The sequence below is a fragment of the Mycteria americana genome, chromosome 4, assembly GCF_035582795.1.
Source record: "Mycteria americana isolate JAX WOST 10 ecotype Jacksonville Zoo and Gardens chromosome 4, USCA_MyAme_1.0, whole genome shotgun sequence".
In the NCBI taxonomy this organism is placed as follows: Eukaryota; Metazoa; Chordata; class Aves; order Ciconiiformes; family Ciconiidae; genus Mycteria; species Mycteria americana.
Window position 1 is genome coordinate 83,859,579 of NC_134368.1, and position 26,748 is coordinate 83,886,326.

General features: G+C 41.6%; 1 protein-coding gene across 1 annotated transcript in view; it reads right to left on the reverse strand.

Moving 5' to 3' along the window:
- The window catches only part of FAT4 (FAT atypical cadherin 4), a 150,767-nt gene that overhangs the window by 63,224 nt on the left and 60,795 nt on the right, over positions 1 to 26,748 (reverse strand). The window contains exons 2-4 of the mRNA XM_075501121.1: positions 9,300 to 9,431; positions 4,962 to 5,223; positions 2,538 to 2,888 (exon numbers count right to left, since the gene is read on the reverse strand). Of these exons, the coding sequence (XP_075357236.1) occupies positions 2,538 to 2,888; positions 4,962 to 5,223; positions 9,300 to 9,431 (745 nt within the window). The remainder of the gene's footprint in view (positions 1 to 2,537; positions 2,889 to 4,961; positions 5,224 to 9,299; positions 9,432 to 26,748) is intronic.

Genomic DNA, 26,748 nt, shown 5'->3' on the forward strand with positions numbered 1-26,748 from the left:
TTGTGCGCCTCATCCATCCCCTCTCCCCTGGTTTGGAGCTGGGCTTTTCTTAGGGAGAATGTAGGGCCATCCGCTTTGCTGAGCTTTGGGTGTATTTAATCTGAGGGTTAATCTGATAAAACTCTGAGTGAGAGCTCAGACATGGAGCCACCAATTTCATGATGATGCTCTTTTAAGGGTCTTGTTTCTATTTTTATTTATTTACTAATGAGACAAAAAAAATCCTACTCCCCCCTCCCATTCTGTAAATACCTGTAGAGTCTAACTGGGAAATCCCACTAGTTTTTGCCTGGAGGAATATCTTGCTATACTTTTTAACAAATAGACAAGCGTGTGCTTTGCCCTGAGATTTTTCCTGTTATTTCAATGTGGAAAAAATTAAAATCGGAATCTCAAAATGAATGTATTTAAGGAAACCGAGTTCTTTATTGCCCTGTAAATAACCAAGAGCTGTCGGTGATATTTACTATGCATCTCTATATGAAACTGTCCAAGCTGAGATAAACAGCTACTGTTTCCCAAGGGGTGTGTCGAACAAGAAAATGGAAATGGGAGCAGTTTCACTATCACCATGTTTTTGTCTTTTATCAGTGTTCATCCTATAACAACAGGCATACCTCATTTTAAAACAATGTCTTTTCAGAGCTCCTTCAAACTATGGGGTCATATAAATAATCAACGAAATTATATTTGTGTACACTGAGTGCATTATCTGAGAGCCACATGCAGAGGAGCATAGTACCAGCTATTTCTGTACTCTAGATAAATATAAGATGACACAGGATAACAAGTTTGGACTTGAAACAGAAACACCAATAGATCATAACATTTGCTGAAGTTACAGTCCTATGGGGGAACTCAACCTGGCACGCTCTTGGAATGAAATTTCTGCCCTAATAATTTTAAATCCAGCCTGTTAGAAAAGTAAGTGTGCCAGAAAATAGAAAAGGCAAGATATCTGACTTTTCATTGCATTGCTCCTCAAATACTCATTTGGTTCCTTGATAATTGAGTGCATGATGAATGTAAAATGATACGTCAGTGCTATGATATAGTTCACGTCCACTGTGTGCAGATGGAAATTAATGTATGAGGTGCGAGAGAAAAGGAAAACAGAGCCATAACGGTTAAGTGAAATTAACTTCCAAAAAGATTTGAAACCAAGCATTGTACTCCTAACGGGAAAATAAGAAATAGAAGAGGAGATAGATTAGACACAAACCCATTTACCTACAGGTCTGAAGGAACAATCCCTTCCCTGGCTATGCATGATGCAAGCACAAGTTCCTCCTCCAACTCATAGTTAGTTTACATAAAATAAAAGCTTTAACAAGAGCGTTGAAAGACAGATCCGTGCAAGAATAGCCAATATCACCAAGTTATAATTTCTGACTTGTTGGCTTATCTTATGGCATCTGTTCTCGCTCACTTTCTCAGTTTGATCTCAAAACCAGTTGCACAATTTTTACCATGGAAAGTTCTATCCATCAGCAGAGAATTTATGTTCCCACAAAAATGTTTGAGTTCAACAACTCAGCATTTCCTGAGGAAAAACTGTTTTACTGAATAATCTTGATCAGCCCGGTCGTTTTACGTGCATAAACTGGGATCCCTCAAAGCATGTAGGTGCTTTGTGCTTGAAGGACACATTCCAGTGTAAGACATTTCTATGGGCTTTGCTGAGCCAGTGTCAAGTTGAGAGGAGACAAGGTTGCTTAACATGTCACAAAAATAACCTTCACCTGTAAAGTCACTATGACTGTTATGAATAATTTTCTATTAAGTCACACTGACTAATGTCTGTGGACACTTAAGAAAATGCAGTATGCTCTGGAATGATTTTTATGTATTTTATGGCTATATTCTATAATTATTCTTTCTTGGACATAAACTGTATGGCAAAATGGTTAAGCAAGCTATAAAGATTGTATCTTTTATACTCCAACACATTAACACCTTCTAGACGCCATAAATAATCCCAAGATTAAAGCTTATTTGAATGAGAAATTTTCCCATAATCTCTTTTAATCAGTTTTTTAACCTCCACTATCAATACCCTGTAGATCACAATTCTCTTCATGATATACTTAAAAGTTACAGCACATTTAAGATGATTGCAGATTACATCTCATATTACCAGAACCTTATTTAGAATATATTATAAACTTCAAGAAAAAGCCAATCTGAAAGAACACTTAGGTCTAATTTAAATGTGCAACCTAAGCACCAGGGGAGAAATCATGGCGTTCAACTGCTGTAACACGCTCTAGATAAAATACAGCTCTGCAACTCATTTCCGCAACAGCAGTTAAAAGCAGTATTTGACTGTATTTTCAATTTATCACAAATAAAAATAAGGAACCTAATGTGAAAAACGAGAAAAATAACTTCTATTTACACAGCGTGCAGTGAATTTAAGCATATGATGACATCCTAAGGATAGCCCTAATTTGCCCTTTCTACTAGGTCTTCTAATATGTCGCTAAGGTGAAATACGTATTTATCATCAGAGATACGGAATATGAGGAAACGCCTACCATCATCTGCATCAGTGACGCTGAAGTTGAGAATAGTGGATCCTGGAGACAGGTTCTCCATCAAAGACGTGCTGTATGAGGTCATGCTGAACACGGGCGGGTTATCGTTGATGTCCAATATATTGAAGTACACTCTGATGGTGGTAAATTGGCCTCCCCCATCTTCGGCGCGGACGGTAAGAATGTAATACTGCTGCGCTTCGTAGTCCAGCGCGCGAGTCAGGTTGAAGACTCCGGTAACGGGGTTCAGGAAGAAGATACCCTCTTCATCATCTTCACTTACGGTGTACGTGATTTCCCCGTTGATACCGGAGTCGTCGTCAGTGGCTAGAATGGCTGCCACCAAGGAACCTGCGCAGCACGACAGGACAGCAAAATCAGTCCCTCGCAAAAGGCAGCTCCCTGGCGTGGTCAGAGTCAGCTCACCATCAAGCTGCTCTGTAGAATAAGAGGTACCCTCCGGTAGAAATTCAAGCCTCAACTAACTACTACTAACCAACTACTATGAAAGGTTTGTCAAAGCTGAAAGGAATAGTATTCAGTATGATGTTTATTTGAAAGGCTACTAAAAAAACCCCCAAGAAATGACCAGGAATATTTGTTTTTATCCTTAAACGGGAACATGTCCAGATTGGATATCAACTGGGGCAAAAATACCTTTTCTCCTGCTAGGTATTTTCTTTCTACGACTCAAAGGACCCTCTCCTCCCTGCAGACAAATATAAGTTCTGAAACCTTCTAGATACTTCTTTCTAAATGCAGAAACTGAAATGTCAGTACATACCAAATATCCCGGCTCTACTTTTTGAAAAAGTGCCTTTGCAGGGTAACTGCGGTTAGAAAACTGGAAACCTTATAGGGGTCCGTTCTTCACTGTTTTCTGAAATTCAACTCCTTGTGAATTTGTGCCATTGTTTTCATTTCTGCATAGCTGCGTTCACACGACTGACCTATCTTACTAAAGTTTGGAAATTAAGCGTCACTTTTCAGTATTTCGAACACTAATTATAATTAAGATCAGCTCATTTCTGAGAAGGTAAATCATTTCATTTCTTTTCCGCGGAACCAGATGAATTACACGCGTTCCGGCACAGTTAACTATTTTCAAGCAACGTGACAACGAAAACGGCTTATCATCAGAATGAAGGGAGGGAATTATGCTCGCCATTTCCAGGGTTATTCCTGCTAAAACAGGCTGAGCCTCAGGACTCTGAGTGACAAGAGAGAAGAGCCTAGCTGGGATCAGCAACTAAACCACTCCGTGCTACACAGACGTCTCAATTACTTCCAGATCAGATTCCTGAGGCACAGCTGATTGCACTGTAATCCTTTAATGCAAAACACCACTGAATTTTGGGACTGTGACTGTGGGACCCAGCGCACAAGTCGGAGGCATGGGGGTAATCTTGGTTGTCCCAAGCTGAGCCTCCCACGCTTATAAGTCAAAGCCCTAATAAAAGCTTGAACGCTATCACCATGTTGTTTACATTTCCTTTGTTTATTCACGTTTTAGAACAAGTTTCTAAGATGCTTCAGTTACTAATACCAGCAGATACTGCTTTTATACTAGCACTCTGTATAAAATACTGGCAACTATTTATTGCAAGAAATATTAATTTCTCATCTGGAGACGTATAATATAGAACAGCTTTTGAAAACTTTTTTTTTGGTCTAAATAGTTTCTCGCTTACGACCTAACTTTGAAACATCAAAACACTCTTGGCATATGAAACAAGCTTTAAAAGAAGAAAACAACTTAAGAGTCGGTGATCATGCTTAGGAACCAAAATTAATTATCTAAAGGTTAGATTTTCTACAAAAACCTTGTCAAAACCAGGAGTCAAACATAAGATCCAGGAAATACAATGTTAGGGTTCTACCCGAGCGCATGTAGGGAATATTACTAAGGAATCAGTGTATTACCGGCTGCTCAATGGTCACCCATTTTGTGATCCTACACTTGACGAATTAAGTACTGTAAGTCATATTCACCGAAGACGGCTCACTAAATCAACACCAGCGTCACCATTGTATCTTTTTCATGCTAGGTTATACTGTTTGTATCCTGTAAGTTGTTCCTCCTCCTACTTTTCTGTTTGCTATTTTTTAAGTAGCCGCACTCAGAGGCTTCCACTGGGATACAGGCATAATTCCTATTCTGCATCTAGGATTTATTTGATCGGCAACCATTTCTCTATTTCCCATTGAAAAGAAATTTGCCCTCGCTAGTGACACAGATTTCCGAGCAAGCAGACTTTCAGCATGATGCGATTCCCTCCGTTTCTCCACCCCATCCGACAGACGCCTGCGGCATCTTCTGCCTCCTGGCCAAGTCAGACAGGTCTGCTCCCCCCTCCCCCTCGAGTCCCTTTGGACTGCCAAAATGAAAAAATCCAGCCAATTTTAGGGCCATTTCCTATTTACCTGGAGTGGCATCTTCCGGGATGTCGAAGGAATACACTGGCTTGGAGAATTTGGGGATATGGTCATTAACATCGCTCACAGTGATGTTTATTCTCATGTCTGAGGACTGCAGGCCATCGTCAGCACGGACCAGCAAGGAGTACTTGGAGCGGCGCTCCCGGTCCAGGCGCTTCGTGGCTATCAGGTCTCCTGACTCGGGGTCAATGTGGAAGCTATCATCCGCACCGCTGATAATAGTGTATGTGACGAGGGCATTGGCTCCCTAAGTAAAAACAGAAGTGGTCAAATCAAGTTATTTGCCAGGAAAACCACATCATAATTTTCAGTAAGACAAGAATCGTTCCAGTAACTGCACTTGGCGAATATTTTTCAGAACAGTTTCCTTTAATAAACAGCCTTCCTGCCCAGTCCATGCTTCAGTCCCCCGGTAAAGATGCATACGCACACAGTTTTTATTTATGAGATGTGAAATGACAACATTACCCAGATACTTTTTGCTCCACTGTTCATAAAAGGATCGCGTCTAGTCAATACCATAAAGCTCGGATACCTGTTTTAATTTCAAGCCAGCATCACCGAGCACTGTAACATCTTCCCTCTTAACAGGGATCAGTGTTTATTCTTCTTGGTTTATGTTCAGAGGTTAAATTAAATCCCTGCCAGCGGGATCAGCTCTGCATCTCCCGCTCTCTGGAGGTGGATGGAGGGAGAAGGAGAGGGAGGGATGCAAGGAGGGAGGACCAGAGGCGGCCAGCCAGCAGGCACGGCAAGAGCTGCAGCTCCCGGTCAGGAGAAACTCATGGGAGCCATGCTTGCAGCAGCCCCTCAAAGGCCACCTTCTGCATGGAAATACATTTACCCCTGTAAATAAACAGCCCCAAAGTGACAAATCATGCGTCATTAAAATCACAGTTCTGATCTCCTGGGTTGTGCTGGAAGTCAAAAGCATTTGCTTTTGGGTCAAACAAAGTATCTCATTCGTCCTTGGAAAAAAAGGATTCATGTGGACTTTGAGCATGTTGGTTAAAAGGAAAATTAAGAAAAAATAATTTTACATAGAAAAATGATCACCTTTTTTTTTTTCCCCCCCTTAAAGGAGGAAATTAAAACTTAGAAAAAAAATATGGAAACTTCCGTTCAAAAAACACTGACGCAGTGCATTTTGCCTCAGCCCTACCCCATCACACACACTGAGAGAAGTCACCCGCACCTAGTCTGTATCATTGATTATTAGCAAGAAAAGCAATCCGCCTTACAGGTCTCAGCTCTGAGGAGCACTGCGGTCTCCTAGAAAAAGGGATGCTACCTGAGCTGCGCTTTCATCCAGCTCCTGGGGATGGGTTGTGCAGCGGGACGCTGCAGCCAGAGGGTGGCCCAGGGCACCCAGGCGGCTGGCTAGGGCACCCAGCACCAGCTCGGGTGACACCTCCCTCAAAAGCCAGTACTCACCTATAAATTTTGCTTCTTAGCAGCCTGACCGTGGTCTTTAAGGGGAAACAGAAAGAGACCTAAGACCCTGGGGTCACGTCCTTCTTTTTCCAAGACAGGCTTAAGGGCACGGAAGGTTCGGTAACCTCCAACATGAGGTACACGTGCCCATACCCCGCGTGCTGACTACGCCTGGCAATGCGTTTTGCTGGGCGAGCAGATGTTTCCCGTGCCCTCCCCTGGTGCCAGGCCAGAGCTTGGGTTTCACAGCTGAAACCTGCCGCTGGCACGCGAGCGGCACTTGTGCAGCGAACAACAGATCAAAGAGATCAGGGAGGCAGAAATTCTATAGCGTTTCAAACACTCCTGCCTAAAAAAGCGAATTAACAGAGATAAACACCCGCTCATATTTGTGAGATGAGAGACAAGCATTAGTTACCTGACCTTAGGAGAGTGCCTCGTGCCAAACTGTTCTCTGGAGTGTTGCTTCAAAGAGACGGACTGAGCTAACTGATAAAATGACATTTAGAAAGAAAACAAGCTTCTGCAGGTGCCCAGCCCTGAGGAGCTGCAAGCAGCGCTCCACCTGCACAGCGTCTGTGTGCTCAGGTGTCGCTGGGGACATCAGGACAGGCTTTCCTCCAATTGTGCGGCTTCCCAAAAACATCTGATAGGAATTTAAGATTTCAGAGGTGACCCCATTCTTCACCGCTCGTTTGACTAGCCAGCGTCCTCCTAATAGAGCGCAGCTAAAACCGCAGCCACGTGTGGTACTGGTTTAATCAAATTAGCAACTTTACGTGAGTTAGGGGGCAAGCAAAACAAAATACGGATATGTAAAACCTACTAAAAAGCTGTATGAAAATGCCTCATCGACAACTGACTTCAAAAAGTTGCGAAGTGCTAGAAGCTGTTTTAATTGTTAAAGCCTTTGGTACCACTTTGCACCTAGAGAATGCCTTAACATCTTTTCTCGGATCTCTACAACGTCCTTATTATAACAGACAAGGGTTTGAAATCTGCTGCCTTCATACTACCATTTTAAAATATTTGTAAGAGAGGTTCTCGTACGCAACTCAGCCCTGAGTTTTAAGTTTTCCGTCACTTACCCTTTTGAAACCAAAACTTCGATTCTGAAAGCACCGTAGCAGAGGCAGCACGCCGTTTTACTGAGCTGCACGTGCATATGGGTTGCACGTGCAAAGAAAGAAGCCAGAAAAGCGTAATGTCGCAGGAATATTATACGAAAAACAAAGAGCGTTCGCTGTGCCCTCGACTTCAAAGAGGGATGGGGAGCGGGGGGGAAAGGCACGTATGTCGACCCCAAACTGCACATTGCTAAAAAACCTTGGACTCTTCGTAAAGGGTTTGAGTTACAAATGTTCTGGTAGGGAAATTGAAATCGTCCCTTTTTATAAACGGATTGACTGATTTCTGTCTAAGGTAACAAATCAATTCCCACTGGACGGAGTGCTTCAGAATGGATAACATATTAGGTGCAGTTTAGGAATGGTCAAAAAGAGGTTGGGGCATAATATATTGCTAAAATCTTAGATATCTGTTTGCCATATCACAGCAGAGAGTGGTAGTTCAATATTTACTTCTTCCTAAACCGAAGACAAACGGCTACAATTTTTGTTACAGATATGCGCCTTTCCAAAATCCTATTTTTTGTCTGTATGTCGGGCTGCCACCAGAAAATAAAGAACAAAAAGTTCATAATCACATTGGTACCATTCCTGAAGGTGCTCCAGTGGTTCCCCATGTAGTAGTAAGATTAAGTACATCAATTAACAATCACAGGACAACTAACCAAGCTAACACAAAAAAGGCCAGAAATAAAATTCTCTTGAGAGGGTTGAATTACCTTTTTATTTGAATGTAAGAATTGCTCATTGTTTTCAAGTGTAACTCTATAATTTAATGACAACACAAACTTCTTTGCATGCTCCTATTGACTTTTTAGGCCTTTCCCCAGTGGAAAGAATCAGTTCAAGTGAACGAAACAATATGATTAACATTCTCATAACGTCCTTTCCAAAACAAATGAATGCATCAAATTATATGTGGATATATTTGCCTGACTCATATAACAAAACTGCAATATCCCTCACTAAGCCGACTGGCCAACTGTTTAACATCAGTTGCTCCAAGGCTTTTGCTAGTTTCTTAACTGCTCCTTAGTTGCAGCGTCCTCACAGTAATGACTCTAAGCGGGCAAAAAGATTTTGCAAACCAGTTCATGTACAGAGCACATATTTTAGCATTATTTCTTTTCCCCTCTTTTTAGTGAAATAAAACCTTCTTTAGGAAAGGATAATATTGATATTAAGTAGTTCTAGTCAAAGGGCGAGCAGGCATTATCAAAAGTTTTCTTGCTCTCCAAGGCTTGTCTCCGATGAATTTTATTGCACACCTTGAAACTGGGCTCAACTACAACATCTCTGCTTCAAGGTTAGCTTAGATCTCAAGCTGTGGTCTCAAACGGAACGTCAGTAAATCTTTATCACAAGCCGGGCAGTCCAGCACCTTCGCCAAGTCATCGGGTATGGCGTACAATGAGACTGATAACAACAAGACCACCTAAAACCAAAATGTGGGGCATTTTTTGCCGTTAGTGGAACCACTCATTAAGGGACGTTAGGAAAACATTCATTCATTATAGACAAACCAGTCAGCAGCCTTCAAGGAACAGAGTATTTGTCTCACTTGCTGGTGCGTGTGTTTGCCCGTGCGTGACTCCGCGATACCAAACACAGTTTTGTGAACGGGCCAAACGCAGTTTAGAGCGTGACCACAATGACTCCCACGGCCAAGCTCTCACGAAGGGAATAACGGAACAGGTAAAAACATGTATTTCCAGAATAGCATTTTTAGTACAGATATTCAAATATGAAACCATGCTCCTACCTCATCAGCATCCATGGCTGTCAGCTGCAATATTTTGGACCCATCTCCTATATTCTCTTCTACGGTCAGATCAAGCATATCTGTGGGGAATACTGGTGGGTTGTCGTTGATATCCTGAAGTGTTATTTCCACCTGTAAAAAAGCAGGAATCGGAAAAAGTTGTGTGAGCACTGTGAGTTAGACGCTGATTGGACCCGAATGTTACAAATCACATAATTTTGAAAGCAATCGGGTAAATTGTTCTTAATCACATGAATTAGAACATTCCCAAATCACACCAACAACAGGAAAAGCCCCTCCAGATACTAAAATTCCACATTGCTATAAAATACTCATAGGAAAGCCTCTAACATAAATAAAGTTAATTTGACTTGTTGATAGCAACTGATTTTAAATGGTCCTAGTCTAGTTTATATTGGAAAGGATCCACTGATAGACTGTCATTGTAATCCTCAAAGTCGGCCCCTGGAGGATAGCTGCCAAGTCCCGGGGCAGGAGATCATTCAACCATTAAATGCTGCCTGACATAAAGATGAGGTGGTGTAAAATTCTCTCTGAAATGTTTATATATTGGCAACTCTCCGTTCTGAGGGAGGAAAAAACAGCCTTGCGCTTTATATATTTTTTAAAAATAATCTGTTTTTCTCTCTCTCTCAAAGCTCTCCTCTAATTGCAAACCTAAACGTTACTTTCGAAGCACCCACTAGCATCTACTCTCCTTGCCTATGCACACCTAAACAAACGTTCTTTTCACATGCGATATTTGTATGCTTTTCCAAGGAGTAATGATAGTTTCTGAAAGGTTGTTGTGTGTTATTTTTTCCTAGTTTTTCATAAGTAAGATTGCTGCCCTGCTGACGCTAATTCAAAAAGCTGCAGAGCTCCGTTTTCCCTCGTTACCGGGTATGGCATGTAATATTCCAAAAAAGAAAGAAAGAGAGGACACAGCTGGTTTACATTTATCATGGAAAAAAAAAAAAAAAAAAAAAAAAGCGGCTTGTTTTGGACCCAAAATATTAAATGGCCACGAAACTCTGAAGTTTCTGCTAATGAGAAAACTGAGTAGCTGAAGGAAGTCTGTCTTTATTGCTCATCAAGGAATAGAGAAAAGTAGATAGGGCTGTGGCACAGGAAGGGAGGCAAAGGTATGGATGACTTAAAGAAGATACCTAGGCTGACAGACAAACTATTATTTATCCTACAGTACCTGCCATGCCATTATCCACAAGGGATCTCCCTGCGCTTAGTTGAAAATATACGGGTTATATATGATTATATCCATATATATCCAAATATATGGATATAATCAATGCAGACATCCCTAGTGAGCTGAAGTCTACGATTCCTACTATTTCTGGTCGCTCGCCATAATATTTTCTTTTTTCATTCTCTTTTCATACCGACCACCAATTGCCAAGCCCTTCTGACCCGATCACCAGGACGATCCCAAAGATAAGCGCTTTAGTGACAGAGGCTTGGCTGTCCCCGCAGAACACCTGAGTCACCCAGGCTCACTCGCTGCATCTTGCCTCGAGCTCTCAGGGGCTGCACCCTGGGTTATCGGTCCTCTGTGGGCTTCCCGAGACCACATCCTAAAGGATGCTCCGTCCTCCTGTCCGCCCAAAGGCAACTGTTTCAGAAAGCCTAACATCTCCACCAGACCTTGTGATGGAACAGATTTGGTGTGTTGTGCTACTGTTCTTCATCAAAGACCCTGAAAACGTAAATTGCTGTAGACATGTAAATACTCCGAGAGTATGTTTGATTCTCACGCAGTCGTCTCTTCTGCCTCAGAGGACATTTCTAATGCAGAGAAGGCTGCAAGGAGCTCAGCTGTTTCCCTGAGAAGCATTTTTCCTCCAACAGGATTTCTTCAGAGGGTGGAGAGATCTAGACCATTGTGAACATTATGGCTACATTGGTCTCTGCTCAGTATATATGCCATACAGGCAGACACCTTCCACCTGGGGATCTAAGCCATCCTCAGTCACCTCGAGTAAGTGAGCTTTCTTCTTTTAATTTTTTTTTTCAAATAGCCTGTGTTCGCTATTTATGCCCACAGTAGGCTACTGTTACCGTCAGCCTGCCAGAACTTTTCCACAGCATTAAAGAGAACTGAAGTGTCTTTAAAAACGGAGGAAATATTACATTAATAGTATAGATATATTTGCTGGAAGTGCAGACAAAACACTGTTCCTATAGGGCTTGCATGGCCTTTCATAGGCGGCCATTATTTATTTATACCGTATTTAATGCCTTTGACCATTCACAAACAGTACATAAAACACTTCACGGCCTGAGACAGATTAACCCAGGAGGTTTTCTTGCCAAATTTAAATCCCTGACAACAGAAGCACAAGAAGCGCTGACCGGAGCATCACGCGCAACGATTCGACAACTAACTAACCAGACACCAGCTTGCAGAGAATAAACCAGCCTATGTTGGTTTTCACGGTGACCGCTGCATCTGGGCGACAATTAATCACAGAAATGGGAGAGACGCAGTGGAAATGACAGACGACGGATTTTGCCAGCTATCCTTGCCAAGCGGGTCCTGCCCCATGAACTGGCACAGCAAACTCTGGACGCTTTTCTGCTCAAAGTATAGCATTTCCTCAGATACGGTTTCAAGGTAAAGCAGCTGCACAGCTCTGCAATTTATTTATTCATACCATATATGTCACGCACAGCTAATGTTTCAGCTGCAGGTGACATTTCACCACCAGAACCCATTTTCATGATGAGAGATTGCCCTTTGTAAAAATCATATGAAAAATATATGACAAGTTCTGGGGTGTTGGGTTAGGAGCCGTGCATTGCCTACAGCTTGCATAATGTGAAATAGTCAGAATCCAAGAATACAGATGGCTAAGGGTTGTGGGACAAAATAAATTAAAGTCAGATTCCGGAGAACAGAAAAAAAGGAGAAGAAAATAGAGGAAGTAATTTTATCCTGAAAAATCTGCTCACAAATAAACAAAGACACTGTATTTTATACTGAAGACATGCTTTAGATGGTGGAAAAATAAGAAATTCTCAAATAAGGAAAGGAAATTTTTAGAAACAGACCACAATATTTTCAAAGAGCATTTACACCATGATTTACTATTTATCCACAGGGCTTAGATGATGCATATTGCTTCATAATTCACTGCTGGCTAAGTGAGCTGATGGCTAATGATGGCTAATTAGCATCCCTGTGTAAAGCTATCTTTTTACTTCTGTCATAACTTATTACTTCAGCTTACGCACAGCACTGCAAACCTAAGGAATAAGATCCTGCGATGTGCCCATTTGCAGAAATTTCACTCAAGTAATACATCCCTGAGAAAGACTTGAGAGAAATCTTCACATTTTCCCCAAAATGCAAGAGTCCGTTAAGTTTTATGCCAAAGGCCTCATTTAAGAAAGTATACATCCTGAACGAGTTCGGGTGTAATTTGAATGTCCAGTCTTCTATTCAGGAGTTCAGAAATTAATTTCACTTTGAAATTATTTCAGAAGTTCCGACCCCAAGCAGAAGCTCACAGGACAACCACAACCACAAAGTCCTTCATTGCCACAGGGCACTGGAAGATTTCAGCATGTCTTATCACATCTTTACCGGGGAGGAAAAAGAAAAAAAATCCACAAAGCTTTAACCAAACATCTAAACTAAATCTCTCCCCAACCAACTGCCTCTATCTTTCTAATCCCACATTGCATTTGCATCAAGACATCAATGTGTGTCACTCGGATTCTTGAAATACACAGTTTGATTAACATCGCATGCTACCAATTAATAATTACGTGCAATTCTGCCTCAGACTTAATGAAGGCAAGGCAAGGCGGTCATGGCAGTATTACCAGCCGTCTGTACCACAGGCATCGTGTTCAGAAGGGTCTACAGAACGCGCGCGGTGCTTTCAGCTTGCACCGATGGCAAAACACCCACCAGCGACAACAGCAAGTACAAGAATAAACATCTAGGAAACCAAAGGCCTCAAAACCTGAAATATGCCACAGGAAGAAGAAAAGGGAGCTTAAGGGATTTGTCCAAACCTTGGTCCCTGGAAGAGGAAGGAACCATTAGGCGACAACGCCTGTATGACTGTAGGAAGCAACACGCTCAGGCTACGTGGAAAGTGATAACCACCACCCCCTTCTCCAAATCTATCCAACATGGGCAATATTCTTGCCTGACCTCAAACCTGTTAGCCAATGTGACTCTAGGATGCAAGCCAGAGGCACAAACCAGTTCACCTGAAAGTGCTCCTTGGACCGCTCGAACTACTGCACGGTGGCCAGTCTCCAACCAAAAACTTTCACAACTTTCCACCCGACAAATCCTCGATTCCCATTTATATCAACGGTACCTTTAATATAGGACCCAAAACTTCTTACTGTCACTCAGAGGACTCAAATATAATAAAACACAGCAGCAGCAAAGGTAGTGAAGCACGTTTGCGCCTTTTAATTCTCTAAATTGCTCTCTCTGGTGGTCCAGGCACTGATGTGGGCTTTGCTCCTCTGAACAGCCTTGAATTTCTGCAGAAGCCATGGGAACATAAATAGTCACAGACACTTCTAAATCTTTTAAGACTGTGATGGAAAACTGACGAATAGATTCAAAATATTGCCTTGCTTTATTTGTTGAAGGGGAAATGAAGAAGTCAGAAAGCTTTGTTGTATCTGCGTGTGTGTGTAAATCTCCACAAAATTACTTTATTTTTGTACAAATTCTAGTATAACGCTTTTCCCTCACATGTTTAACGCATCTAGAAAAAAAGACTGAAAAGTAAAGCTTTCCCTCACAGTTTATTCTGCAGAAAAATACGTGTTGCTTATTTACTATGCCTTGTAAAATAAACACAATAATTTTACAAATCAATTTCTATGCAAACTAACTTTGGGTGGGTTTTTTTGTTTGAGTTTTTTTGTTTGTTTCTGTGTTCGTTTTATGTTCAATTCAAACTATATTAAACTAAGACGCAAAAATACAGACATGCAACAAACCACAGAGATTAGCAAAAGTAGCAAGTCAAACAATATCACAAATTTCCCCCTCCCCGTCTGAATCAAATTTCTCATTCTGCAGGTTTAGTAACGTTCTCACAATAATGCCATGCCCCTGCCACTATTACAGATGGTCAACCCATCCTCATCCGCGACAATGTGATTGCTGCAGCCTGCTGGCACGGACATTTTCAAAGCAGAGGAAGTATTAATTACCTTGATCTTGTTAAGATTCTTATTTGCTGCTCAAATTAGTCTCTTGTGTTTTTTTCGCCGTAAACAAAGGCAGAACATATTGAGGTGGGGCAGCACTCACCTCAAACAGTTTTGCCTCAACTTACTTTAAATGTAGATGTAAGAAAAATAAGAGTTATTTTCGCCATTCAGACAAACCTCAGGTCTTAACAGATAGAAGGAATCACACCAGGACCTCACTTCCTAAAGCATACAGTATCTGTTTAAGCATTTAGGGCATGAACCTGAACATAAGAAGTCACTGGGAAACTCCCTGTTGTTTCAAAATGTTGTCTTTACTTTGAAGAAAGTAGAAAATACCCTCTTTGAATTAACTGATGGCATTTATGAGGAGGCTATGTGAAAGAGACTCTACAAAGAGTGATGCTGCAGTGTAAAGTCTTCAATAGCTTCATACGTTGTACACGGTTCTGAAAGCAATTTATTCGGGGGGGGGGGGGGGGGGCAAGGAGACACTCAATTATGATGGAAACCAAGAAAAAAAAAAGATTCTTTTTTTGGTTAACCAAAATGAATATGAATTTGCATTTGAATAGCCTATTCTTGTACTTATTCAAAATAATTTGTTGAATTAAGAAACAGTTGCTAAAAGACGAAGTTTTGTTTCTTAGAGCAAAAGTACCAATCCACTTCAAAAATACTAGTAACCCAGACAATTATTACTGAACAGGCTAGACAAATTCCATGCTCAACATAAAAAGCTTAACATGAGAGTTTTATTCTGGAACAAGAAATTATTTTAGTGACCAAACTTACTGGGTTTATGAGCTAAAAAGGTATGTAAAATAAAACATTGCACTGGAAGGCAACGTGCCAAATTCTATCCAGTCGTAACACCTTCTGTAAACCAATGGGCTCATTTGGCCAGAATCTATCCGTCTGTTTTATTACACTTATTAACATTTATTTTTCTTTTATTTCAAGGTGAGGAGGGTTATAGACAGAATACTTTTCTAACGTTCTTCCACCTATCGAATGAAAACGAGGGGAAAAAAAGATGCCGCAGGAAACTTGAATGAGCTCATGCGGCAGCAGCAAGTTTCAGCGGGAGTCCCCAAACGCATGCAGTAATTCTTGCTTGCACCCACCCGATCCATGTTACACGCTTGATCAGAGATCTATAGGTAGAACACGACCTAAGAAGAAAGGAACTCCCAGATGTCTCACGCGTTCGATACTTCTTCAAACGCTACAGCTATTTGGTTAAAGATCAGAGTGGAAAGGCAACAGCTTTTCTTTCAGTTTATACGTTGTTGAGTCATTCTTCTTCCCTTTGCTTGCTGCCGTGATGTTCGCTGCCTCTCTCAAGAGATACCGTCTAATCTACAGGCAGCATGGGCACACAGCGCCCTGAAGACCTTTGTTTATTCTTAAGCCATTATATGGTCCTTCACCTTAAAAAAATTAAGGAGCTTATTCTTCTTTGCTGGAGACCGTGGCAGCGCGTTACCAATTTTAACAGAATACAAGTGAAAGGATTCTATTCCCCATCCCTTGGTAAATATTCTAAATAATATCATTCATGATGATAAAAGAGAAAAATTCAACTACTAGTTTATCACATCCATGTAACTAACTGAAGAACCTGGCCAACACTAGCCATTTTTCTCCTGCCTCCATCACTTCGGCCTTTTTGTTCATCCAGCAAACAATGTTTTTCAGGATTAGCCTGAAAAACACACATGTACGTGTAGATTCCTTTTTTATTGATGGAGTAATCATATTGGCTACTCACATCAGTGAAGTTATGGCTAAACTAAGCGTTTGCAGGACCAGTGCGTGCGTGCTTCCTCCAAACTGTGAAGGCAAGGGAAGATGAAGTATCAAAGTACAAGCAAGCAAAAACGCATTTCCAGAAAGAAAAGAAGAAAAATCCTTTTTTTAAAAAAATCCCAAACTCTTGATATTCTGAGAAAATCTCTAAAATAGTGTTTCTAATAATGATAAAAACCCATAGGCTATCCTGAACCAGTTTCCCACCTTGCTCTAACTAAAATACTGGGAAACAGTAAGCATGGGGGCGAAAAATAAACACTTATGTTTTAAAATTACTTGAATAACCAATAAAAGCAGAGCTCAGGAAGGTGGAAAACCTGAACTACAGACCACGCATATTTACAATTTCCACAACAAGATGGAAAGCCCATTTATAAAGAAAATGTCTTGGGACAAGGCAATAGCTTTTGCTTAGACAGAGGCTGAATGAGGCACCTGAATATCCCATTTTCCAGGAGGCAAACAATCCCAGTGCATGCTAGTACAATAAAAATCGCATTAGTCTATTGTGCTGCAGGCCAGCAAACCTGTTAAATAGAAATACCAAGTTGTTAAGAATCCCACTATTAAGAGTGGGAAGATTGCAGCTGGGGAGAAAATGTGAAAAAAACCACCCTCTAAAAAGGCACTGTTTGGAAAAAAAAAGACAAGTTTGAATGTCCAGGGGCAGCAGCAGTCACTTGATCTTTGAGTTTTGGGGTAACACCTTTGAAAAAAAATCAGTATAGGGAATATAATCCAAACTCCTCCTAGAATATTTCAGGCAAAGTCCCTAATTTTAGGTGACGGTGACAAGCGCTTAGGCAATAAATGGATGTGTCAGCCATACACTTAGACCTTAGACACTTAGGATCCCGCCACAGAAGGAGACCAGGGCACAAGGCTTAATTTCGGTGTCTGAGCTCAAGAGTACCTTAATGAAAGAGAGGATGTGGAAGCTGTCCTGGGCTACACAACTGCCCACTCCAATCACCCCAATGCAGATCAAATATTGACCCAGAAAAAGACAACAGTTTGAGCCCATCTAGAACAGGGATTATAGCAATATTTCCTTTTCCCTCACAAAATCAGGAATTACTACCGACTACCAGCCTTGAAATTGTTCGGAAACTTCAGGCTCAATGCATTTTGTCAAAATGTTTCATTTTCTCCATCAAACAAACATGCATGGAAACACGATTAATAAGATTTATATGTAATGCTGGAATTTCCCAGGTAGTTTTAATCTGCGGGCTCTAATTCCAGTATATTAAGACTGTGTAAGTTCCCTGGAGTTAAAAACATATTGTAAAGTACAGTTTAGTAAGGCGTTTTGACATTTTGCAACCAACTCACTTTTATAAGGCACTGATATTTTCTAAAAAATGCTGGGAGATCAGAGTGCTTTCAAAAACTCAGTGATTTAACTGACACTATCAGAAAAATCATAGAATCATAGAACGGTTTGGGTTGGAAGGGAGCTTTACAGGTCATCCAGTCCAACCCCCCTGCCATGAGCAGGGACATCTTTAACTAGATCAGGCTGCTCAGAGCCCCGTCCAACCTGACCTTGAATGTTTCCAGGGATGGGCCATCTACCACCTCTCTGGGCAACCTGTGCCAGTGTTTCACCACCCTCATGTAAATAATTTCTTCCTTATATCTAGTTTAAATCCGGTGTAAATCTGCTTTCATCGTTATTTCAAATTAAAAATATGTCACTTTCTTGTGTTGTCTCTAACAAATACTCATCTTAGTGCTGCAAAGAAAAGCTGCCATAATTTGTTTCTTCTCCTCCCCCCCCCCCTTTTTTTTTTTTTTGTTAAGGTGACCACTGGGAGTTGCACTGCCTGGAGTCTTGATTAAATGTTTCACTGCATCCAGAACACTTCATCATGCAGCATAGCCAAAATCTATTATGGCTTGCAAGTGACTCATGCTTTAGCTATGAGAAGACCATAATAAAGAACATTTTACATGAAAATGCCAAAAAGGTTGGTAATTTAATCTTGATTCTAAGTAGGTATGCAAGCTCTCCGCGTCCAGCTTGTGCTCGCCTGTGCAGACAATAAGGCATTGTCTGGAAACGTGTTACCTACCGTGCTTACATCTTAACTTTTCGGCAAAGTCCAGATGATACCGCTACTGAAAAGAAATGGCTCGTTCTTGGGAAGAGAGCTGCAAATACCACTTTTAGCAGACGTGCAGTAGGATTTATCCATCAGTACCTGGGCAGAACATTCATTAAAACCAGCAACACGGGAAACGGCATTATGAGCCCGTGAGTAAACACGTGTGGCTGATAAATGGTTTCCCTCCCCATGCTCACAGAAACAGAGGAATAAACACCAGAGCGGCATACAGAAATTAACTTCAGACCCTTAATTGCAGCACTTACTCTTTGCATGCATACCGTACATCACAGGAAGGGCCACACGCGGCATCCTGACACAGCCATTAAGGAAATAAGCACTGAGCCCGGGCGCTCGCCCCCGCCGCTCAGCAGCTCCCTGGACCAAAGTCAGAAGCCAAGACGCTCTCTGGGCTCCCCGGACTGACTCCCTCCACTTCAACCACGCCATTCACGTGCACAGATACCCTGTCAGGTGGCTCCAGGCAAAGATTCGTCACGATGCCGCGTAACGCACCCCGGGGCACAGCGAAACGACGGGTCGGATATTCAAATCTTGAGAAAGGGCAAGGAAAGCAAACAATTCAGGCTACGTTTCAATTACCCATTATTTATTGCCTGGGCACGCTACGTGCACGCAGCCATGACTGACAGCATCCCTCCGGCAAAGGCGACTAATTCTGCCGACCCGGCAGAAGGCCACTAGCCAGGGCAGGACATCGGTACCTCCGCTCCCAGTCCCGAAATACCTGCACAGGCTTGCTGAGGATGGGGTGCAATAACAATGAGCGGGGCTTTGGGGGCTGACTCCGTTGTTTGAAAGGCCAGAACAGAAAAAAAATGTTTTCCTAAAGCCAAAGCAAGCCATGCAGCCGTTCCCGCTCTTCCTGAAATCAGTATTTTTAAGTAAGTTTTTAAGTGCTACATCGTTTACTGCTCTCTAAAAAGAGGCATGGTCTCACATGCAACAGAGGGAATTAAGACTGGGTTAAGGAATGCACTACTCAAACCTTGGCTAATTTAAGAAAGCAACAGCATGCTGATTTTAAAACACACATCAAAACATACATAATCATATACATGGAAACCCAAAATAATCCAACTTCACAATAAATGAGAGATAAACATCAAAGTGGTACAAGGAATAAAAATGATAAGAAATGCCACAAGCAGTCATGTTTTTTCCCCCCTTCACCACCAAAACCATAATGAAATGCAGGTTATTTTGTCAGTGCTGGTAAATGAGCAACATGTGTAGCTCAGCCAATGTTCATACAGTTTAAAAAAGAGATTGATTGTTCGAGTAAGTTATTTTGAACAAGTTATTTTGAACTCCATTTCGATAGGACCAACTAACATACCCAGAAACGGCAACCCAGTGGGACCGACGCATAGTTGGGCTGGCACCAAGGACCATAAGCTGCTCTAAATGCATACGGCAGCCGTGTGCACGCGCGTACGTATACATGCATAGAACAAAGGCCAGCTTGCCATGCCATGCCAGTTCTAGCCCAGGCAGTACTGCATTCAGCTAGTGCAGGAGACCTTGAGTGCGCACAGGGCCCAACTTGTAATCTCAACGTGAAAATGCACGGACCTGGAGAGCACCACGGGGGTACGCACCTCAGCGACCGCTACGTGTACCAGAAAGACCAGTTTACTCCAGCACGTGTTACAAGGTGCAATGCAGTGAAGACCAGAGAAGCTCCTGCACCCATCCTTTCACTGCCTACCCATGGATGCTGGGACACGCGCACACACGTGGCCCTGTGTCATTTCCCCAGATAAAAGGGGGGATTTTCTCATACAGACATTATTTTTTCTGTATCTAGCAGTACCTCTAGTTACAAAACCTATTCCAAATACCTGCCAAACCGATACAAACACTTGGCAAACACTTGCTAGTGAGGTTTTTCTTTTTGGTTTGGGTTTTGGGGTTTTTTTTGTTAAATACTCAAAACATTATACATTTGGGAACCATTTAGTTTATAACTTTGCATTTAATTAAATGAGGTCTACTGCTATGTAATAGGAAATGGATTGAATTGGTAAGAACATTTCTGTCCATGCCAGAAAAAAAAAAGGATAAAGACAGAAAAAGTAAGCATTAGCAGTTCAGGGATGGGAATGTCACACCTCTAAATTAAATAAATCACCTAATTAAATTTACAGGTGTGACATTTAAGACACATTCAATCATCAGGACAATAGGATAAATCCACTCCATCACTGAAGGCTGTCCAAACAGCAGAAGAAAAGCTCTGTACCCAGAGCCATGGTAGAAAAAGCATTGCTATAGTCACTTAAGAAACCACAGGTTTTTTCTGTGAGTGGAAGGGAATTAACGATATAGGACTGAATGCCAACTGATGTTTTGCAATGTTACGAGGGTTTTATAGTGGCACCTTTCTGAGAAGAAACCCTCTATGAGTCTAAATAGATTTTAGCAAATAAAACACACAAGGCCAAAGTGTTACTTTCTAGTTTGACATTGAGAAGAACAGGGCCATTTTCTAGAAATGCCTAAAAGCTTTTCCCCCACAGCATCAACAGGCTGCTAGCAGGGAACTGCGGGGCTAGAAACTCCAAATATTTTTGCATCCTCCTACAAATTTCAGGGAAATGCCCTCCTCACCTTATTCCTCGTTTGCAGACCACAGTCTCCTGCAGCAGCTTCGCATCTGCTCCTGCAGCATAGGGGGGGTTCCCACCCAGTGGCCATGGGCCACTTGCGGCCAGAAAGGCTTTTTTATGTGGCCACAGATGGACCTTCTCATTGTGGCTGCCCTCAGCAGACCCAGCTGACCATCAAGGCTACGGTGGTGGGGTCTCCTCTGCCAGCAAGGCAAGTTCTGGGTGCTCAGAGGACCTCGAAGAGGTTCGATGAGTTTGCTTAGTGCCAGCGAACCCACACCGCCTGGCTACACGCCGCAGATCTGTACTCCCCTGCCCTTCCTCTCTCCTGCACGGCTGCGAAAGCCGCTGCGCAAACACAGGTCACGTGGGACTCAAAAAAATGCTGTACATTCTCTGGAACATTTTGGGGGCAAACTCTAGTCCTGGGAAGGCTAAAAGAGGCTTCAACTTGGATTCATCCAGCTTCATGCTTGGTCTCAGGGAATTTGTCAAGGAGAGACAAGGTTTCAGCCTAGTCAGATTAAGGGACATTTAGAAACATGGGGTTTTTTTATTTGTGGGACCCAGACAACAGCCCCCAAGTGTCCATGATGGGGAGCTTCACAATGGCTACGACAGCAAGCAAACCAGAGTTGTTCGGCTCTTCCAAAACAGGAACACGTGTATTCAACCGGGCTCCGTTGGCGCAGTGCGACTGAGCTGCGTCCCCAAAGGCAGAGGAGCATTGCTCCACCGCAGGGTCAGGCAGCTGAGAACTGGCTGGAAAGACCCCTCTCCTCCTCCTGGAGGAAACAACAGCTCCGTGAGTACGGTCAGCTTGGGAAAAGGACATCAAAATGCACATCGGTGGGATGAGCACTCGTGAAAGCAAGCCCTTGGGCTCCACTGCCATTCCTTGGCCGTCACCCCAAAGGCCTTCCAGGCTCATCGAGGGTCTTACAAACAACGAAAAAGGTTAACCCTGCAGGACTGCAGGTTTGGGGAACCCATCTTTGGAGAAGCAGATCCTTCTGTTTCCCTTTTCTTTCCAAATCTGCATCTTCAAAATATACAGTTATGCTGCTTTCCCTGCTGACCTCATCAAAATTGAGCAAAACAGCCAAGAACTTCAATTTTCTGGGCACACCAGCCCTCCTTTTTCCACTTTTCTCCCATATATCAGAATCTTTGTTTAGGCAGCTGTATCTTCATGAAAATCGTAACCCAGTTATCTTTTTGGTCAATCATTACTATATCACCCCTACTACAATTATCAAGAAAGTCCTCCTTGCTAACAGTAAACTTCTGCAGTGCATATTAGACCAACTCATATACTCAGACAAAAAAGAAAAAATAAAGTCCCACATGCCTCTCAACTTTGTTTTTCTGCCCAACAACATTCAACTGGTCTACATTATCTCTCCTTAAAAAATGCTGTTTCTAGCGATGAGGTTTTGCAGTAAGACCCTTCTTGAAGCTGAATAAAGACAACTATATTGGATCTTAAACTGGGAAGATTCACATTTACATACAACTACAAACTTTGATCTCCAGAAATGTTCTGAATAAGCTGAATAACACATTTTTTTGGCCTGGGAATGTGGAAGGTGGCTGAAACGCAGGTTATAAAATTTTTCATGTCAGCCAACAACAATTTTAGTTTCCCACACTTATCTTTTGAATTTTCTTACTCAGCCATTGGGCTTTGGATTTGACATAGAAGAATTTAGAAAATCAAGCATTAAAGACTAATTAAAAGGTACTTTTCAAACTTACCGATTCACCACTTCTGTAAATACATATATGACCTTGAGCACTGAAGAAAAATAAAGCAAAAGAAAACAGGCATTCACAGAAATAGCTGGAATAACTGGAACAGCGTGCGTATGTGGGATTCTTATAGTCATCTTCCTTAATAAAGAATATGAAGTGTTTTATTTGAGCATAAATTCAGAGGTTTGACTTTTATTGGTTCCTAAAGATCTGCTACATCTTTCCTTCTATGTAGAATCTACATCAACCTATGAAGTTACACTCTCTGGCCTCTACAGTCAATAATGAGAATTTTTAATAGTCCAAATCCTATGTCGATAGCCAAGTGCTGTATTACAGCTCTCTCCCCCAGTACCAATGACTTTGCACCGCAGCCAGTCTCTCATTGACTTCAACGTGTTCGAAGATGACACCTTAATGGAAGAGCAAAGAGAGACTGTAGACGTATGTATACACAACACATGAGCAGAGTGAACTTATTTAACAGTTTCTGTGGGTAATTCCTTCCTCAGAGGGTTGACTGACATGCTTTTCTTTTTTTCTAGCATTAGTGTAGTACACTTCCAGGCTGCCCGGGAGGAGAGGACGGAGGTTAACGCCTGACGGTACACGCTGTCCTGCAGCCCTCCTATGGGACACTCCATGACTGACCTGGGGACACTTCACAGCCACCTGCTCCCAAAGGACATTAGAAGAATGTGGTTTTATTGTAGATAGTCCTAAGCAAGCCCTGATTACTGAGTCAGAAATATCACCAGCAGTTGACAATTGTAGTACAAACACAGCTGGTGGGAAGGCTAGTTGGACTACTTCAGACAAAGAATGACCAAACCAAAGCCTCCCTTCAATCAAGTCAAAACTAACTTCGAGTTTTGATAATCTTAGTATACTTTAAAGGGGAAAAAAAAGAAGAAAGAAATATACTGGCATTTCTGCATATCTTAATTTTAGTGTGGCAGGAAGCAGAAATACCACAAGAGAACGGTTCTCATGGTATTTCCAGCACAAGTGAAACCAAAGAGACTTTTCTTGCTCAGGTCCCTGTCTGATGTCCTGACTAAAACTACTCAGTTATTCCTTGCATTGTAACACTTGGGTTTTTCAATTATTATCCTGACCATGCCAAATCTTTGATCTTTTGAAAGTTCACCACCACTGGTCATTACTACAAGCCTCTGGATTTTTAGAAACATATGAGAAGAATTTTAGTAGTGCTGAGAATCACCAGTTCCCTTCTGAGGAACATACTCAGGGGGAAAAAAAAAAAAATCAGAATGAATGTTCAAATGTAACCATAAAAGATTCAGAAATTCTTCACAGAGTTTAAGCACCCTTAAATACATGACTAAAAGACATAATTCTTTCTTTGGAAGACTGAATCTAAGCTCAGTTTCTCTGCATTTATCCTTTGTTTTGCTATTCCATTCCTCAAAGGTGATCATATACGTCATGTCTTCAATAGGGTGTTTATGCCGTGGCATGTGATTTTTAAGAAAAGTGTGGGTTTTCTAAGTGATCTTGTAGATTAAACTGCAACAGCATCGGTCTTGCTAGTTTTAACTGAACCAAGAAGTTCTATGTACTGGATGTACAACCTGGCTACTATCCACGTGGAACAGATTAGAGGATGATCATTCATTGTATGTTCACAACTGAAGCATTTCAATAGTTTCACAAACAATCAAGAAAAAAGCATTATGGGGATAAAAATGGAATGGTTTACAGTAAAATGATTATATTATATTAAAGTGTAGGAGAACAGAAACAGACGGTAGGCAAAAATTAATATATTAAACCAAAGAGTCATATATTGACTCTTACTAAGAAAATTACAGCAACCAACCTGGGCATCATGGAGGGGTCTAGAACATAATGCTGCATTTTTCCCGCCTTTTTGTACTGTTTCCCCCACCACCACCTAAAATTCTAAATCTCAGCCTGGCTTGATCCTTCCACAGGGCCTGGCATAGCTTTTTTTTTTTTTTCCCCTCAGCATAATGTAGAAGAATGCCAGAGCAAAACTTTTATGTAAAAAACTATTTTCTAGGTACGACTGTAATAATCCTGAAAGCTTTCTGAGAAAGTCAGCAAGCAGTGGAAAGAAGGAAAACAAGGCTCAAGAGTTCTGAATAATTAAAACAATGGCAACAACTCAGAAGCCTCTGCTAGCTCATAGCGTTAATGGTGACAACAACGTAATTGCCGGTGTAATTCATATCGAACAGTTGGCGATAGGGCAACCGGGAAAGCGTTATGCCTCAAAGACATCATAGTGTGCTTTACGGGGGTTTGTTTCTCTTGCTACAAGGAATTGCATAGGAAGTACAGATGCGGATGCTCTGTTTCAAAATATTCTGCAACTGAAAATATAAATACCTATCTAGAAACATACCGTTTGAAAAGCACTATTAGCGTTTGGGAGAAATTAGTAACACCAATTTTTGCATTTATCGCCTACTACAAACTTCCAGCAGACTTCTCAAACGTGATTAAAGGCATCTTTGTAGCAGTAAAATGATTACTGTATTTGTCTTCCAGGGGAAGACACAAAAAATAAGGGACAGAGAAATAAGGTGATATGATTGCTGTAGTGCAGTTTATGACAGATCTGGCTGCCGGCCTAAGCCCTCATCATTCCTCACTTTCACAGCCAGACCGTGGCATTATCCAAAAGCTGCATGGACACTAACGACAAAGGGAGGAAGGAAGCCTCCTGCAAGAAATCTCTGTCTTGCTCTCAGCCCCAGAAAAGCCCCCAAAAGCATGTGCGTAACGCCGTCGTTCCTTCAGCAACTTCTGTGACCAAACTATAGTACAGAGAAGCAGAAGCTGCTATTAATACAGCAAATACTTCAGGGGATGGTAAGATAAACAGTATCCTCATTTTGGAATCCTAAGGTACATCATCTAAAAAAACCACACCGCAATTTGAAAATCCACAGTTTGCAAGCAGCAGAAAGATGAGAAAATAATCACACAGTAACTTTAGATTTGTTAAACTACCATGGAAATGTACTACCACATGCTCAAAGTTTATTCACCGTCTATTGCTACAGTGATGACCGTAACAGTGAAATCATCTAGCTGCAGTTCCCCCCATTCCCCTAATAGATATAAAACTGAGGAGACAGAAGTTTTTCAAGCTTTTCTAGTTATAGAACAAAAAAATCCCAGTTTGTGTACACTACTACACTTTTATTCCATTTATTAAGTAAACACTTATCATACAGGCATGCACAAGTTCAGAATAAATTAAATGTTTTGCAGCGTTTTTCCAGAATTTGTTAAGTTCTTATGTGGACAAATACCCTTTGAAGCCAATGGAAACAAGTCAAAGCAAGAAGTCACGGAGAACTGGCTCAGTTAATCCCCTAGCAAACTTACTTGTGCTTTCCTGAACAATATCCAGCATCTTAACCGATACCACCACGAACCAAACAACACACAACAGCTTAAAACCGTACCTCCATTTATAATGGATCCGAATCAGTCTGCTTTGTAGCAACGATTACACACAGCAGTAAGATGCCCTTACTGCTACCTGTTACCACCGTGTTATGGAACAAAAAAGAAGTGGGGGAGATCATTAGCATTTTTGAAAATTCCTTGTGCATTCAGCATTTGGTGACTTACAACCGCTGCTCTATAACATGAACTATATTGCAAGCCTAACTGTCAAAACCAGATTAATTAAAGTCTGAAATATTTGAATGAAAAGATTAAACTCCTCAAAGAGTAAAGAAAAAGTAGCGCATCTGTTGCCTTTCATTTATTCTTGGATATTTAACTGGCATTTAAATCCATAAATCCTGAATTACAGAGACATCAATAATACTAAGAGCCTTGAAAACAGTAGAGTAGAAGTAAAAGGACTGCTCCCGCCTAGCACGATGCCATATGACATTCTAAAAGTTATATAGCCAG